Source organism: Cupressus sempervirens, chromosome 7, assembly GCF_028749045.1.
Source record: "Cupressus sempervirens isolate cs-2001-9-10 chromosome 7, ASM2874904v1, whole genome shotgun sequence".
Classification (NCBI taxonomy): Eukaryota; Viridiplantae; Streptophyta; class Pinopsida; order Cupressales; family Cupressaceae; genus Cupressus; species Cupressus sempervirens.
Window position 1 is genome coordinate 179,824,610 of NC_143124.1, and position 17,386 is coordinate 179,841,995.

Here is a 17,386-nt window from a genome sequence, read left to right on the forward strand (position 1 = left end):
TAAAAAATTAAATGCACATAAGACTTGTATTTCAACATTTATAGTAACCTAAATAACTTAGGCTTTTACTAAAACTTTTCATTTATTAACAAGGTAACATTTATAATTTAAAAAATTAAGAAATAAGTTTTATAAAAGAAAAATAAATTAAATTAAAGTTTTAAATTGCTATATTAAGTTAGCTAAATTTTAATATTGTTAAATCTTAGTTTATGTAAGATAATACTTATTTTCAATATTTTATTCTTGAAATATATGACTATTATTTGAAAAACAAAAATTAATCATACCTTTTTTCTTTTTTTCTTTTCAACTATTATTATTTTTTACCAAGTAAAATATCAATAAAAATCAAAATAATTTTTTTAATATTATAAAATAATTAATTACTAAGTTTTAATTTTTTAAAAAAAGATTATAATATGTATTTTAAGACATTAATTTTCTAAAATTTTATTTGATTTCAATATATATCATATTAGAAAAATGAAAAATAAAATTATATTTTCATATTTATTTGTTTATTCTCTTTAATATATTTAATTAAATATGAAATGCACTTCTTAAATTTTTTTAATTTTATTATTTTTAATAATTTCTTTTTTCTAAATTTTATTATTTTTTATAATTTCTTACTTTTAACTTGAATTTATTAATATATAATATTAAAATAATATATAATTTTAAAAATTAATAAAATTTGAAATTTTTAAAAGATAAAAAATATTAAATAAATGCTTATTACAATCAATTTAAATATTCAAAAAAATGCTAATTCGTCATTAAATAAGAAATACATTTTTAAAAAAAAAATTTGAATGGTATGACGAGCTAACAAAATTAGCTTAAGAATGTCAATTTATAATTAAATTAAAATAATATATATAAATAAATTAAGATGTTTCAATTGAAATTTAATTTAAGAATGTACGATAAATATTTTAAAATTTTAATATCTAAAAAAGTATATTATAATCCTTTTTAACATTATATAATAAACTTAAATTAAAAATATAAAATTACTAATTAATTGTTTCAAATTAGAAGTTACTACTTTATTATTTTTACTTATTATTAAAAAAAAAGCAATACTTAAAATGAAAAATTTATAAAATAGTGTGGATGGATGGCCCTTGGGCTGGGTAGCTTGGGTGGATACCTAGGCTGTTGAGCTTTACTTGGTGTCATGGTTTATGATTTTGTTCTGTTGTTTCATTGTATATACTTCATTTTGATGGTGTGAGGCTTGGCCTCTGAACTTTGATACTCTGTGATCTCTTGTAATTTTGATCTCCTTATTTCTAATATAAAAAATTTATAAAATAGTGCACATATTAGTTATGAATATTTGAAACTACAATATTAAAAATAATTATTAAATTTCAATAATTTTAATTTTAAATATAAACTAAAATTAAATTTACATGTAACAATAACAATATTGAGTCTTATCTTAATTAAGCTTATACATTTAAGAGAATACGGAATCTATTTGGTCTTATGTGCATTTAATTTTTAAAAAGTTTTGGCATATACTTTGCTTAAAATCAAAGTATTATTAAGTGAAAAAATTAATTTTAAAATTTACATTTAATCAATATATTTTATATTTTTAGATTTAATTTTACTAAAAGTAAAAATTATGGAAATAATCATAATAGTCTAACATTTAATTTGTCAATAATTAATAATAAAAATAACATAAATAAATATTAATAAAATATTGTTATATCTATTATTAACTATTAAAATATAATACTTTTTAAAAATAACAAGCTTGAAATGTTTTTTATACTTATTAAATTCTAGATCACTACTTTAAATGTAAGAAATGATTTTTATACTTATCAAATCTTGGGTCAAGACGACACATATTATTTTGTTTTGGGATGTCATTATCATGTCATAAATATGTTTTTTAACTTAAAAAGTTATAAATAATAGGTCATTAGAAATTATTAAGGTCAATTGTGAAGTGATATATTTTTTCTATTTATACATTAAGTAAGGAAAATATTTAATATACAATTGACATCAAATTTTATAATAAACTAACATAAATACTTATTATAAAATTAATAATATTATTAACATACTATATAAATATTTTAAACCCATTAACAATTTATTAAAATACAATAATATTTAAATTAGATACATATTATTAATAAAATATATGAATAACTATTATTAAAAATTTATTTAAATTAAACACATTAAAAATTTAATAAATGAATCATAAATGATCGTAATAGTTTAATAGTTTAATATTACAATTATAAAAAATAATAATATTATTAACATATTATATTAATATTTTAAATCTATTAACAATTTATTAAGATATAATACTTTTCTTTAAATATTAAATCAAAACTTTAAACTATAAAACAATTAACACTACCGCGACAATGTCAGAAGGAGGAAGTGTCAGAGGAGCTGGAGACTGACGGAAATGCAAACAGCGTAGCCGGTGCCGAAATAATTGACTGGGTAGTCGTTGCCGTGAAAGGGACCGTCAGAACAATTTAGCGAGGTACGTCATTTCAATGGCGGCTCCAGTAGTGCCTTTCCTATGTCCAGAATCACAGTACGGTTTCAGAGACTTTTATTTATAGGGATTCTCCTCACAAATGGCTACAGTATAAAAAATGGATGATCGCGACATAATAAAAAAATTAACAAAGATTAGTGAGTTTGAGGAGGATGCGATGGTTATTAACAGCAAACTGAGTCGAGTAAACAGAGATACACCCTCTTTCATTTCTGGTTATATTGGGTTGCAGGATTCAGGCAGAGAACAGAGATTCTGAATTAGGTGCGTATTCTGCCCTGCTTGTCTATTAGCATATGCAAATTTGGATGCAACGAGAATGCAGATCAATTTCCACATGAAATTTTTTCTTTGTCGTATTTCCTTTTCCTCATTGCATATGGAACTGGTTTCAGCTTAGTAATTTTGTGGCTGTCTTTGTAATTTGGTAATTTTGTGAACCACTGCTTGGATTTGTTTCCTGTTTAATTTTTTGAAGAACAGCTTGGATTTGTTTCCTGTTCTCAAAACCCCGATCCTTGACTGCTCCAGCTGGAACCCTACTTCCTCTTTTTCCTTTCCTTGTTCTGCTTCAGTGCCATCGCCGGTCTAATATACCAATTGGTTTAACCTCTTGAAGTTTTCGGATCTCTTCCTAGTTTTAAAGAACATGAGTAGGGGAATGGGGTCCGTACACATGTATATGCATTTTCTTCTAGCAATTACACTGAGCTCTGTCTGTTAGCATCTGGCATTTACCAGTAGCGCTTAGCGCCTATCTCCCAGTTTCAGTTTCCATTTCCGTTTCAAATTTGCATTTGGAATTTTCCTAACAAACTGTGCAGCGTCCTTATGTGCATCTCTTGCTCTCTCTTTCTCATGATGGATCACTTAGTGTGATTCGAAATGTTGATGAAAATCTCTACACAATCTATTCCAGAAATTTAGCATTATAAATCATGGATTGTGGAAATCTGATTGCATTAATTATTTCCTGTTTTCTTTTTTTTAAATTTTGACCTAATGAGTCTGCGAACTCACATATGTCGTCATGATTATAAATGTCTATGTATTAAACACTGTTTTAAGCTGCTCTGTTTAGAATACTATACAATATATTTAAATTATTTTCGTTGAGAGCAAAATAGGCTCTGTTTGTTGTTCTGTACTGATAAATATTTACCATAATTATTCTCTGTAATTGTATTTAAAATCTACACTGTCGGTGTCTCTGCGTAGTCTACTTTTAATCTTCCTGATTTCGATGTCAGATCTCGCTTCATTCCCTAACAGTGGAATGGCAGAAAGTGCCATTGCTCCGCTCATGAAAGGGAAGTCACCTTGGCTGATGCATAGCGAGGAGGGAGAGACGTCGGCGTCTGCAAACATTTTGTCCATGCATGCTCAAAATGGAGGTGAAGGCGTCAATGCAAGGGCCGTTGTGGAACCGCGTTTTCCTAATCTATTTAAGGTTATGTGCATTGTTCCAGATAAGCAAGATTATGGCTTTGTTGAAAAGGTTCAGCTTCCGCAAGATGAAATTATAGGGCTCTGTAATAAGCTTCTTCCCTCTTCAGCTTCGGCTTACTCAGGTGACCCGCCGCAAATTCGTATAAACTTCATCAAATTAAACAAACTAAAGTTGCCTGTGGTCGGATTTTATGGAGATAAGAAGACAATGGTTCAGGTTTTCGGCAAAGCATGCTTGATTCATGAGTTAGTTCTCGCGGAGATGGCGGCGACAAGGTTTGATCCTGGATTGTACATCAGTATGCCTCAAGGAAGAGCTGGCGTTTTAATTGCATTCTACTGGCACGAAGGTGACCACCTGAAGGAGTCCAGTAGAAAGGACATGTCATGCAATTTTATTAGGTATCTGGTTGAGCTCTGCCAGAGCGTTCATATTTGTCTTGCAGGGAACTATCCTTTCAACGCCTTGGCTGCTTCTGCCATAAACACGCGCGCTAAAGCTAAGCGTACAAGAAAAATCCAAGTAACTAGTGTGAAGAATTCTGAGAATGACTTGGAGTTTTTCCCTGGATTTAAAGTGAGCATAGATCCAGCCCTTCAGACTAAGAAATTCTGGTCAGCGCAGAATGTAAGGACAGCTGTTGCATGTGATGAAAGCACCGCGATATTGTGTGAGGGATATTATCGATGTTGTCTCCTGACAAGCTATTGCAGAGCTTTCACAAAAAGCCATACACAAGTGGTAACCCTGAAGGCTTCTGAGCTCGGCAATGCGCTCCGAGAGTGGTCAGTAGAATGCACTGTTGACTACACTAGGGTTCACAATCAGCAGTTTATCAATCTCCTTCAATGGTGTCATCCACGGGAGTACAAGGAATACTGCTTGTTGAAAGATTCTTTCACAGAGTCTGCACAAGCCGAGGAAATAAAGAAGAAATGCTTTCTAAAAGTTCTTCCAGTGTTCTGCAGTCATGTTTTCCTTTTCATTGGCAGAGAATGCAGTGGAACAAAGGGGAAAAGTTCATCAAGTAATTCAGAGAATACAAATGAATCGCTTTCCAACACCGGCACTGACAGATTTGAGGAATTTCATCGAGAGCTATCAATGATCTTAACAGGGGAGAACAGTTCTCAGAAGGTGTTGATAGTTGGATCAGACATCGAGTTTTCTTGCAGTGATGCTGAGCACATAGTTACTGTTGAAAGATTCGTCGAAGGAATAGAAACATCGTTGTATATCCGGTATGGAGAAGAAGTGAAGGTCAAGTGCTCTGCACAGTGCTGCTGCTCGATCAAAATCAATGGAAAGGCAAAGTTCGTACAGCTTACTAAGAGTAAGGATTATAGAGGCTTCCCACTTTCAGGTGAGAAAGTTCAAATTATATACTTCCCTGCTTCTGTTAAGGCTGGTGATCGTCCTAAGACATTAAAACTTGAAGCATGTGTTAGAATTGTTAATAATAATTCTTCTCTTTCTGCAATTCGTAATTGGGTAGAAATCATGGTACCAAACGAACTGAAAAACCTTGAAAGAAATATTATGTTCACCGCCTTCTTGTTGACCTCTAATCAGCATATGGCCCTTGAGTTCATGGAGTACCATTTGACAACTTACAACACAGAAAGCCTGCCAACTGAGATTAGAAACGTGCTTGAGGAGTTCACAATCCATAATCATACCCAACCCACAGTTGACCAAGCGGCTCTCCTATCTCATGATATACTCAAAACTGTATGTTGCGATGTGTATGAAAGGCAAGAGATTAAATTTTTGCAAAACATGGAAAAAAAGCTCTCGATTAGAGTGTCCAAACAAAATGTAAAGTTCAAGAAGGAAATGGAGGTGAGATTTCAGCAAGCCGAGGACAGATATTTACAGCAATTGAAGGAGACGCTTTCAATCGGTTTGAAAGAGAACTCAGTAACCCTGTATATTGAGGAGGTGGTCAGTAAACGATCTTTTTTTTTCACAAGATATTTTTTTACTGAGCAGAATCATCAAATCGAGCTGAGAATCTGCAACGAGGAGCAAAACTTCAACACTGTGTGGAAAGCACAAGAGGTAATTCCAATGAAAAAGGAAATCAATGAATCAATCAGCAACCCTATGCGTCCAATTGTACCCACATTCAGCGAGCCTATTGAATTAGTAGCCATGGATCCCAAGATCGAAAGTTTGTTTAAAGTTGTTCTACTCAAGTCTGGAGATTTGGTTGTTTTCATTCACAACTTAAAAAATTCCTACCTCGATCTCTTCCATTGTGCAAGACTAGGTTCCATGTTAACCAATATCTGGACATTCAAGAGGGGGTTTGATATGTTGTCCATTGATGAAGTTTCCCGAGCTGTGGCTCTTTATGATAGAGACAAGTTCAAGATTGTTATATATAAGTTTGATGATTCATTTAAGAAGCTCCATCGCACTGGAGTAGAGGTTCAGTTGGACAAATATAAAGGCAGCAAGATCATAGCTTGGATGCATTTAATTCCTGGTAAAATGGAGTTGCTGTTAGTTGATGACACGAACAGAGCTAGGGTAGTAGAAATCCACCAGAAGCCATTGATGAAGCCTAAATTCTTTTCTCTTTCTCCGTCCCAGAACCTAACAAAAGCATGTATTTCTCTTGATGGTTTCTTCTTCATCGTCATCAGCAAATTCCAAAGCTCTGGCAATGCAGAAATTGTGCCAGAGATTCGAGGATCAAGCCAAGGGCTCGTATTGGAAATTTTCGTTTTGGGTGATATTTTGAGTCACTTGAAAACCATCGAAATCAAAGGCGATGAAAGTTTTATGTGTACTAATTCAGAACAATTTGGGGCAAAATTAACTACCTTTGGACCACAGAACCACCTTGTTCTGTATAATTATATTGATGGTTCTCATGTTCTTACTTCCCATGTTCTGAAATCTGTCTTAGCCATGGAAGCTGTACGGTATTCTCCTGAGCCAGAGCCAGAAGCAGAAGAAATCGCTGGTCAGTGCCCCTATTTGGGATATATATATCATATATTTGACAAGTTTCCAACAGCTCCTACACTGATCCCGGCATTAAAAGACATCACATTCAAGGTGATATTAGAGAGCAGCGAAGACTCCTGCAATGGAGAGGCCTGCATCAAGTATTTAGAATCACTCATTAGACAACTCAAACAAGGCAGAGAGAGAGATTTCTCAAATTTGAAGATTCAGTTTCAAGTGGAGGATATAGAAATGTGTGTAACTGGATATGACCGCTGGCATTCACTTCCATTGGCAGACAACACTGAAATGAAAATGGGGGATTGGGTTCGTAAACTAGTTTGCCTGGTACCGATTCAGATAGCTCGTGCAGAGAAGAATGGGATGGTTGCTTTAAAGGATGGACTTCAAATTCCTCCTGATATTAGCTATGTTGACTGCATATCACTTGCAAATCAATTGCGTTTTGGGCTCTATGATGCTGTTCTTAACAGCTGGAATGGTAAAATTAAGGTGATCTCGTCCATGGGAAAGCAAAGCAGTGGTAAGTCTTATCTGTTGAACCATCTGTCAGGCTCCTTGCTTGATGTTGCAGGGGGTAGATGCACAGATGGTGTCTGGATGACTCTCATTGCCAGTGATGGAGAAGATGTTCCCGGAGACAACAGATGCCTTTATGTGCTCTTAGACTTTGAGGGTCTTGGAAGTTTTGAGCGTAGTGAGCAAGAGGATATGCTTCTCTCTGTTCTCAATGCAGCAGTCAGCAATATCACCATTTTCAACAAAAAGGTATGCATATATGATCTTAAATATTGTACAAAAAGGTATGCATTTTTAACCACAATACACAGATACTGTCACGGGATTTTGTTTCAAGGCCTGCCTGCTCAACAATGGGCGAGGCATCATTAATGATTGCTATTCTTGTTGGTGTAACAGGATTTTCACTTAGACAAGGACACGGAAGCTTCCTTCAGCCGCTTTCAGAGTGGGATCAATTTGCTCGAGCAGGACAATAAGCTTTTCAAAGGTTTATTTTATATTGCCATTAAGGATGTAGATGTATCTGATGTACAGGATCTTATACAAGAATTTGATGAGAAGATTTTTCAAATATGCACCAAATCTCCAGAAAATTTTATTTTAAAAATGTATGGCGGGAACGTGGAGATCGATGCTATGGCTCCTTACAATAGATCTGAGTACTATCAGCAGAGCTTAAGTGAACTCGCCCAGAAAGTTCACAAAATTGGTTATTGTTATGATAATGGTTCCGCCTTCACAAGAGATCTAAAGTTGATCATATCTCAAATTGCAGCTAAAGATTGGTCTTCTCTGGACAGCAAGCGTGTAGGTATTATAGTTGAAATATTAAGGGGAAATCTGAAGTCTGCCGTATCAATTGGATGCCTTTCTGTTGAAAATACAAACGAAGTACAAAAGCTTGTCAATTTTGATACACAAGAAGAGGTTCCTGATTTACCTCTTGCAGTTGAGGGTTTTTCTTTCAACATATCAGATTCGCACCTGTTTCTGACGCCTTCCAAGAATGGCATCAGGCATGTTTTGTCTCAAATCAGGTTGAGATTCGAAAGTATTTTGCCCAGGAAAGGAAATGACGCTGACCGGTGGCATTCCATGTTTGAGAAGTTCCTAGCAGCAATTGCAGAGAGAAGGCAGGTAAGAGTTCAACAGTGGATAAGTATAAACACCACTGATTTTTGTAATAACGAGGAAGTGCAAAAGCTGCGGTTAGAGGCTAGTTTAGCTGTTGGAGAATTAAAGCAAGGTCTCTCTGTTTGTGGTTGCAAATGTTCCAAGTGCTATTGGAGATGTGCGTTTGAGAAGGGCCATAATCAGGACCATTCCTGCGACGGTAGTCATACATGTACAGAAATATGCAATTATTGTGTTCGAGAAGGAGACAACTTCAACCTATGTAAGGATTTGGCAGGCCATCAAGGCCATCACCATTGCAGAGAGAGAACTCACACGTGCGGAGAGCCCTGTCATCTGTACAATCTGTCATCAAATTGTAATGAGTTTTGCTCTCAAGAGCCTAAACATGACGGGCCACACAGTTGCAACTCCCTACGACACACGTGTAAGGTGAAATGTTCACTTGAAAGCTGCAACAATACATGTATTGTGCCCTTTGAAACTGTTCACGGAAGACACCAATGTCATGAAAGGTATTGCCAAAGCAAGTGCATCATGAAAGGCTGCACAAGGACATGTGGAGTGGAAGATCACTTCCATGAAGGAGAGCATTTGTGTGGGAATGAACACACATGCACTGAGAATTGTGAAATGCCAGGAATATGTGAAGTATTCACACAGCTGGTAAGAAAAAGCTGTAATTTCCAAGGACAAAGGGGTTCATTTGAGTATGAACATTTTTCAGAACAAAATGGGCAACGCAAAAGCTGTTGCGTTCCTATTCCTCCCTTTCAAAGAACTCATCAAGGCCCACATGTTCACACCAATAATGCATCTGCTGTACATTACTGTGACACTAGATGTGAAGCTTGCGGTTACTTCTGTCGATTTCCACGAGATCACCCTGGCTTGCACAATACAGTGCACGGAAATATGAGGAATGCAAGATTCATTTCAGATGAGGAAGATATCAATATTGAGGATCGAAAGTATAAATGGGGAGAAAAAGGGGAGGCAGAGATGTGTAACATGTTCTGCAGGAAACAGGGGCGAGGTCATATCCATTTGGTTCCTTGTCCAACGAGTAGCAATCAGAGATACATGATGTGCACCAGCAATCTCCACGACGGTTCCAGGCATGCAACCATCAAATATGGGCCTGACATTGATGTTCCAAAGGACGAGATGACTCATGAGACCTACTGGAAATATATTAGATTTGTTGACCCTTGCACAGAGGAAGAGCGCCAAGAGTTTAACAAGTGCAATCATCAGTGTAAATCCGAGGAGCATAACGCAGACTCAGAGGCGAAATCCTATTGCACGGAGCAGCTATGGCATAAACCTATTGAGAGAACAAGAAACAATTTCAGTTCTACCAGTTATGTAACTGTTGATGGCCACCGTTTTGCCTGCCGTCATTCTGCTAGTAGTCCCCATCATGTCATTTTTGTCATTGACGTCTCAGGTTCTATGGGCTCCAGTGATATTATGCCAACGATGGAAATGTTTGATGATCATAATTCTAGGCTTGGTTGTGTATATGAGGCCATTCTGACTTTTATAGAACTCCGCCTTACAACAGTTCCTGATGACACTATTTCAGTGGTTCTATTCAATCGATCGGCAGCAATAGCTGTAGAGATGCAAGATATGGAAGAAAGTGTTGTGGATTCTCTCCTTCCATATGTGCCTTCTGGATCAACTAATTTTTCAGCAGGCTTGGAATGCGCAGAAAAGGTATTGATTAAAGCAACCGAAGACCCAATAGTAAATACCAAAATACCAGTCGTTATCTTTCTTAGCGATGGAGGACACAATAGTAGAAGGAATCCTATTGATTGCGTAGAAAGTATGAAAAACCAGGAGCCTAGGATGACCCTCCATACAATAATGTTCGGTAATGATCCCACAAAGAGTATTTTAGAGCAAATGGCAAAGAAGGGAGATGGACAATTTCAGCTGACACTGGATGCACTTGAGCTGGTAAGAAGCTTTCAGAACCTGGCAAACAGCCTGAGGCCTCCAGTTGCATCGTTGATGTAAGCCACAGGACGGCTTAACAGTGGTTATCGCATTTGTGTCTGGCACGTTTATGTTTTCACATGCATGTTTTGGTAATAGGGTTTATGTGATGTAATCAGGCCTATGTGTAAGTTGCGTATTAGTCCCATGTTTTTTCTCCAAAAGCACAAGTACCATCTCAGGGTCCTCTTATTATGCCGTTCCTGAACACTGCATAACTGATCTTTTTTGGTTTTTTTGGTGTTTTGAGGATGTCGATAGAAATACTATTGTGCTCATATATTATATATATGGAAGGATATATTTTGGCTGGTTAGGCATTTTCCCGATGAAGATATGGTGTGGAGTCTGGACCGACGGCTGTTAAAAAGAAAATGAAATAAAGAATTAATTATTATATTTATGGAATTTCCGAGTTAATAATTATCAATGTGTTTGTTTATAGATATACACAGTTACACTGTAATCTTTTTAGTGAACATTTGAAATGTAATGATTTGTCATCACAGTATTCAAATTATATACAATGATCTATTATCAAGATAATCATAATCTTTTTAAGTGAACATTTGAAATGTAATGATTTGTCATCATAGTATTCAAATTATATATAATGATCTATTGTCAAGATAATCATAATCAACAAGAGAAATCAACGGAAAAAATTATCATGTATTCTTGTTGATTGTCAAATATTTTTTCCATTATGTTCTTTTAGTAATTTCTGTAATTGATTTTTTCCATTATGTTTTCTTGTTGATTGTCAGTGTTTGACTAAAAATGCTGAGTACAAAAAAACTCATAAGATTTAAATCCAAAAACAAACCCACTAACAATTAATTATGTTAACTAATTGTTAGAATGTACACTTTCTATTATTTTCCATATTTTAAATGTATAAAATGTATTAAAATAAATAAGAATTTATTTTTATTTTTAACAATATATTGATAATAGTGATATTTTGTTGTTTTTCTCTTATTGAAATTGATGAGGTTATTATTTGCCAATCTTTTATGCTTTTATGTGATTTTAATTTTTTTTATAAAATTTAAATAAAGTACGTTTCTAGATGTGTTTTCAATTAGCTTAGGAGACAAATTAGGGGTTCAATTAGTTGTTAAAAGACAAAGAAATTATTACACCATACCTCTATCTTAGCATTATAAAACAAGAGCTGTAGCGCAACATAGTTCCTGCCAAGTGTTGGCAAAGAGTTTTGGAAGATAGGAAAACAAGAAACAAGCAATTGCCTAAGCTAATGTCTAATAAGATGGGAGCTAACATATTAGTCAATCAATAAAAATGTCTAATACTAGTTCACTTGTATTGAAATTAAATTAATTTTAAAAAAATTTACTATGTCTCTTGCTAAACAAAACCTTATCTTAATAAAAGAGCAAATTTGCAGACCAAGCATTAGCTAAAAGCTTCATTGGTGCTTAAATTAAATAAATTGTTTAAGGATTGTGCTGCCTCTTAGTTGTTGTGAACAAAGCAACAAGCAGGGAACATTTGAGAGAGTGAATTAAAGTAAATTTGCATGTAAAGCTTGTTAAATTTATAACATATAAATACTTGACTATTAGATTGCAAGAACTCTTAGAAGCATTTAAAAGCCTATTACTAGTGGTGTCAATTGAAAGTAGTCAAACAAAAATAATAATATTAGTGTTTTCAATACATGATGTAAACGATGGAACATTAGCCAGGTGTTGTTAAGTTCCAAAATTTGGACAATGTCTTTGCTTTGAATCCTACAAAGACTACAAATGTCAAAAAATCCTACAAAGACTACAAATGTCAAAGATAGTAGAGGCTTTTGCAACTGTCAGAAATTCCATCATTGAATGGAATAAATCATCATCAAAGTAGAAAGTTTCGAATGCAGAAGGAAAAGAGTTGTGTAGATGAAGGGGGCTGACATAGAAGTAACAATAGTAAAAACTATAATGTTAGAGTTTGTAAAGCGAAAACCCCAATGCCTCTACTTTGCTACCCTACCTTGGATAATTGACTACAATCATTAACATTTGAATAAGTAACATTTCAATTAATTTCATATGAAAGAATTTAGCATTCTCAAATGCAATCCTTCACATATTTTATAATTAATGTTATAGGTTACAAAGTAAATGTAGAATATTATTCAAAAATAAACAATGCTAATTATATTCTATACACCCGTTATTTTCTCAAGCTTTTGTCTTAAACTATAGATGTAACTTACTAGATGCTTTCCTATTATTTAATGATATCCTATTATCTAATGATACGAATAATTGTACCTTTTTAATGATTGCACATAAGTGTGTTGGATAAATGATATTGTATTAGCCATTGTTGAAAAAATCAAAAGACTTGGAACTTATAACAAAATGCTTCTACTAATAGTTAACATTATTTTTGAAATTTAACCCTAAAGCATTCAATTTTTATCTATTTATTTATAATTTTTGTAAAAATAAATAGATTACTTATAATACTTATACGTCTTGATTAAATAATATTTTAATAAAAAAATTATAATCTAAAATTTTCAAAAGAAAAATTCTTAACATAAAATTTCTTGAAAATTAGAATTTAACTATACAAAGAATATGATTTAGTAAAATTAAAAAAATTAAAAAAATCCCTAAACCTATAACTAATGATTCTTACTTTTTCTAAATATGTTCCCTTTACACAAGCTGATTAACCAAAACAGAAGTCTCCATATTATATATTCTCAACCTCAACATCATGCATTCAAGTTCAATTTGTTTCCATTAGGAAGAAGATTACACAATCGATGAGCTTGGACAATCAAATACAAGATCTCATAGCAAAAAATCCTCTATAAAGAAAAGAAACACCTCCTTCATAATGTGAATTACGAGTCTAGGATTGATAAAAAACCTACAGAAACATCTTTTGTCACAAGAGGATTCGATAAAACTAGGTTAAGAAGAATATGAACATAAGTGATGTGAGTAGACATCATAGTGGTGTGGACCACCTGAATGAATTATCTGTAGACGTTATAAATACTAAAATTGGATCAAAATAAGCTGGAAGAACTAGAAAAATGTGTCAAAAGGAACAACCAATTGCAAGAGTTGGTAAGAGGGATAAAAGGGGAAACCAAAGTTTCAAAGAGGAGAGCATGATAACATCCAGCTCAAGAGGGAGTATTGATAATAAAGTTCTTACCAAAGGCTAGGTAAAAGACAACTATAAAGAATCCCTTTTTTGCAAAAAGAGGGGTAAAAATTTATTAAGACAGAAAGGAATACAACAAGCAGAGCTCAACAAGGAGCTCGATCTTGAGCAACAAGATCATCAAATTCTTGCACCATCTCAAAGGACAGTTGCCTCCTATCCCTAATATTCCAACCCGGATCATGACTAGAAGCCCATTTGGCTAAACAATCAGCAGTTCTATTCCATTCACGAGGAATATACGTGAACCTAATGAACTGAAAAGAGGAAGAGAAGAAAAGAATCTGCTTAACAACAGTGACCAGCTGCCAACTAACATCCTCAAGCTCTTGCGAAGAAAGCATGTTCACCACCACCTGGGAATCAGACTCACAAATAATCTTACTCCATCCCCGCAAGCAACACTGTTCCACAGCATATAAAATAGCCTGAGCTTCCATGAGATTGTTAGTATAATCACCCTTATGAACTGAGAAGAAAAATTTAACATCCCCAGAACTACAACGAGCCACTCCGCCAATACCAGCCGGACCAGGATTCCCACGGGAAGAACCATCAGTGTTAATTTTCAAAACTCCACAGGGAGGAGGAGTCCAGTGCCCATCCCGGTTAACCCGACCCTTCCTCTGATGGTGAAGCTGCCTGGACACAGAAGGAAACCTATGAGCTGCAACCCCATCCTGCAGATGAAAATTGAGGCGATTATAGATAGCAAGATCAACCGGATCCATACCCCCATCAAGCTCACACTTCACAAGAATAGTTTCCTGAAGAGAATGTGATATTTTCCACCAAAGATGCAAAACACCAAGCCGAACATCTTGGAATATGCGACGATTCCTCTCCAACCAGATATGCCAAAGCATGAAAGATGGGCCAGCAATCCAAGCAGCATGGAGAGAAGAAGACTTGGAGGGAGCACTACCCAAGCGAGCCCAGAACTCAGGCAAAGAGGAAGCATGCCGACAAGAGCAACCCCAAGCACTCCACCAAAGGTGCCATATCTGAGTAGAATAAGAGCAATGGAAGAACAGATGGGAGACAGAATCCTCTCCATTACCACACAAAACACAATAAGAGGGGCCCTGAAATCCACGTTTACAAAGATTATCCCAGGTAAGACAACGGTTGTGAGCCACTAGCCACATGAAAAAATTGCACTTGGACCAAGAAACTTTATTCCAAACTTGCTTCCACCAAGGGACCTCAGCATCCCCAAATAATTGTCTAGTTATCTCCTGATACCCAGCAGAGACATGATATTTACCAGACAAGGTACCGCCCCAAGCCAAAACATCTAGACCAAGCAAAGAAGAACACTCTCTAGAGGCCAGAATTTGAGAAAGCTCATGACAGTCCATGTCTGTACCTCCAGGAGGCCAATCAGAAGAATACTTCCATCTGTAACCAACAACAGGTCCCAATTGATAAATCCCTTAATACATGGAAATTTTTTTAATATTCCACTACTACAGGTTTCGGTTAGTTATCCTGTTTCAAATCACTAAAGAAAGACCTCATTATGTTCAATGATTTTTAACTTTCTAACCTAATGACAACTCACATTCAACTCTAATTTTGATGCCTCTATATACTTCAAATGTGAGGTCACATTCTTCCCGCAAACCATAAATCTTAGAATATTTTGAATCCATTATGATATTTAGCAACTTTTAAAAATCATTGCATAAATCTTTCACTATAAATGTGAATTCCGAACTTGGAGACAATAGACCTTCCCCAAATTTTCTACACTATGATGTTTTGTTCTATCTAACTATTTTAAAACTAATGACGTGAAATAAAACAACAACAACAACAACAAAGAAAGTTACCAACCAATGAATTGATTTTACATAAATCTTTTGGTGGTATCCCTAGAATTCTCCAGGAGACATCTACAATTAAAATCAGCGTAAATCAAGAATTTTTTATCTGGCAATGGACTTTATGCCAATTCTTAAATGTATTCCACTTTAGGTAGCTCCTATTGTTTACAAAGCTGTAAACACAATTAAGCAGAATTTGCAACTAGTTGTACAGTCCCCACCGTCTGGATTGTGGAGACATATAAAATGCTTTGATGCAACTCATTTTTCACCCTTCCCTTCTTCCATAGCAATGACGAGGAAGCTGGCTATTAAAATTCTCAGGAATGTAATAGTGTGAAGTAGATTTCCCAACTCCCCACTTTCAATAGAAGTTGGAAAATTTATATGCCTCCTTCACGACTGTAGAAATTGTGAATACATTGAAACCAGTGTTGTTAAGAGAGGAAAATAGACTATGACAATAATTACCACATCTCCTCTTCATGCAGATTCGTGTGTGCATATCATGCTTTTGGCCTCAGCCACAACTTCCCGTAATTCTCTAACTGAACAATATCTGGAGATACACGCACTCTCTTGCATAGGGGGTGTAAATGCTTTCTTTCCTATCCCCTATCCCACAACCAATACTGCTATCCAATACGAAGTCAATAACAATCCTTGAGTTAATTAAGCTGAGAGGCTTTCTACAGTGGGGGCATTCATCATTGTAAACATTTAGACATTTAAAAAAAAATTGACGTTCAAATCAACGTTAATTGAGAGTTGTGAGTTAAGTAAATTGGAATATTAAATAGACAACGTGTAATGGCAGTGCATGTTAAATTCAAAATAGTGGTCGTTACAATATGCGTTACTTTTACCTGGCACTACTAAAGAGGGCTTTACTTTTACCAAATTGATATTACACGCGAAAAGAATTGTCCTTTGCTAGGGTTATGAGCGTCGTACCCAGGGTTTGGAAGCGCCTGATTGTAACTTTTCTCTGGTATTTTGCCGCCATGTTTGCGTACTACGTGGTCGTTCTTTTCGCCTTCTTCTGTCTAATTTGATCGTCGAAAGGGAGAATCTCAAGAGCGGGAGGTTTTTGTTCAGATCTCTGATGATCATCGTCCTTTCCTTTGTGGTCCATGTGTACATCAGCATGGTTTGGCACGTTGCCAGCGTGGTCTCTGTTCTGGAAGAGCGTTGGGGTTTGGGGGCGTTAAAGAAGAGCCAGAATCTGATCAAAGGAAAGCGCAGCACGACGCTTGCGTTAAATATTTTGTATCCGGTGATCATGGGAGGAATTTCAGGGTCTTTTCAGTACAATGTTGTGCACGGAAGGTATCACAAGATCAGAGCCTGTAAAATGACCGCTAATGCGATTGTGCTTGTTGCTCTGCAGTGCGGATTCAATCTCCTCTGGTGGCTCAGTCAGAGCATTTTTTACTTTATCTGTAAATCTTTCCACTATGAGAGCATTGATAAATTGGCTCTGTTGGATCATTTAGAGGCGTATTTGGGAGAGTATGTGCCTCTCAAGGACAACAGTGTTCAACTGGAACATTTTGACATTTAATTTTTTTTGTTTTGTTTTTCCTAGTCTGTACCTTGTTCTTGGTCTCTAGTTCGAATCGCGTAACTTTTAGAGGAGTTTCTTTGTTCTGCTATCTAACTACTTGGTCTCCAGTTCAAATCCAAATGGACAGAATGAATATTATTATG

At 35.1% G+C, this 17,386-nt stretch overlaps 2 protein-coding genes across 2 annotated transcripts; both read left to right on the forward strand.

Annotated features, from left to right (window-relative positions):
- The first annotated feature begins 2,428 nt into the window (after positions 1-2,428).
- LOC149546093 (uncharacterized) lies at positions 2,429-11,054 on the forward strand. The gene is made up of 3 exons (XM_089791001.1): positions 2,429-2,818; positions 3,805-7,751; positions 7,902-11,054. The coding sequence occupies exons 2-3, from the start codon at positions 3,831-3,833 to the stop codon at positions 10,665-10,667; spliced, it is 6,687 nt and encodes a 2,228-aa protein (XP_089647127.1). The 5' UTR covers positions 2,429-2,818; positions 3,805-3,830; the 3' UTR covers positions 10,668-11,054.
- A 4,914-nt stretch (positions 11,055-15,968) lies between these two features.
- LOC149546094 (uncharacterized) lies at positions 15,969-17,240 on the forward strand. The gene is made up of 2 exons (XM_089793888.1): positions 15,969-16,004; positions 16,614-17,240. Exons 1-2 carry the CDS (start codon positions 15,969-15,971, stop codon positions 17,238-17,240), a joined length of 663 nt encoding a protein of 220 aa, XP_089650014.1.
- Positions 17,241-17,386: the final 146 nt, after the last annotated feature.

Bases quoted from the DNA above. Each gene is read 5' to 3' on its own strand.
- LOC149546093 (XM_089791001.1), top strand. From the start codon at position 3,831: ATGGCAGAAAGTGCCATTGCTCCGCTCATGAAAGGGAAGTCACCTTGG. The intron at 7,752-7,901 runs GTATGCATATAT...TTGGTGTAACAG, and splicing joins TCACCATTTTCAACAAAAAG to GATTTTCACTTAGACAAGGA.
- LOC149546094 (XM_089793888.1), top strand. From the start codon at position 15,969: ATGACGAGGAAGCTGGCTATTAAAATTCTCAGGAAT. The intron at 16,005-16,613 runs GTAATAGTGTGA...GTCCTTTGCTAG, and splicing joins CTATTAAAATTCTCAGGAAT to GGTTATGAGCGTCGTACCCA.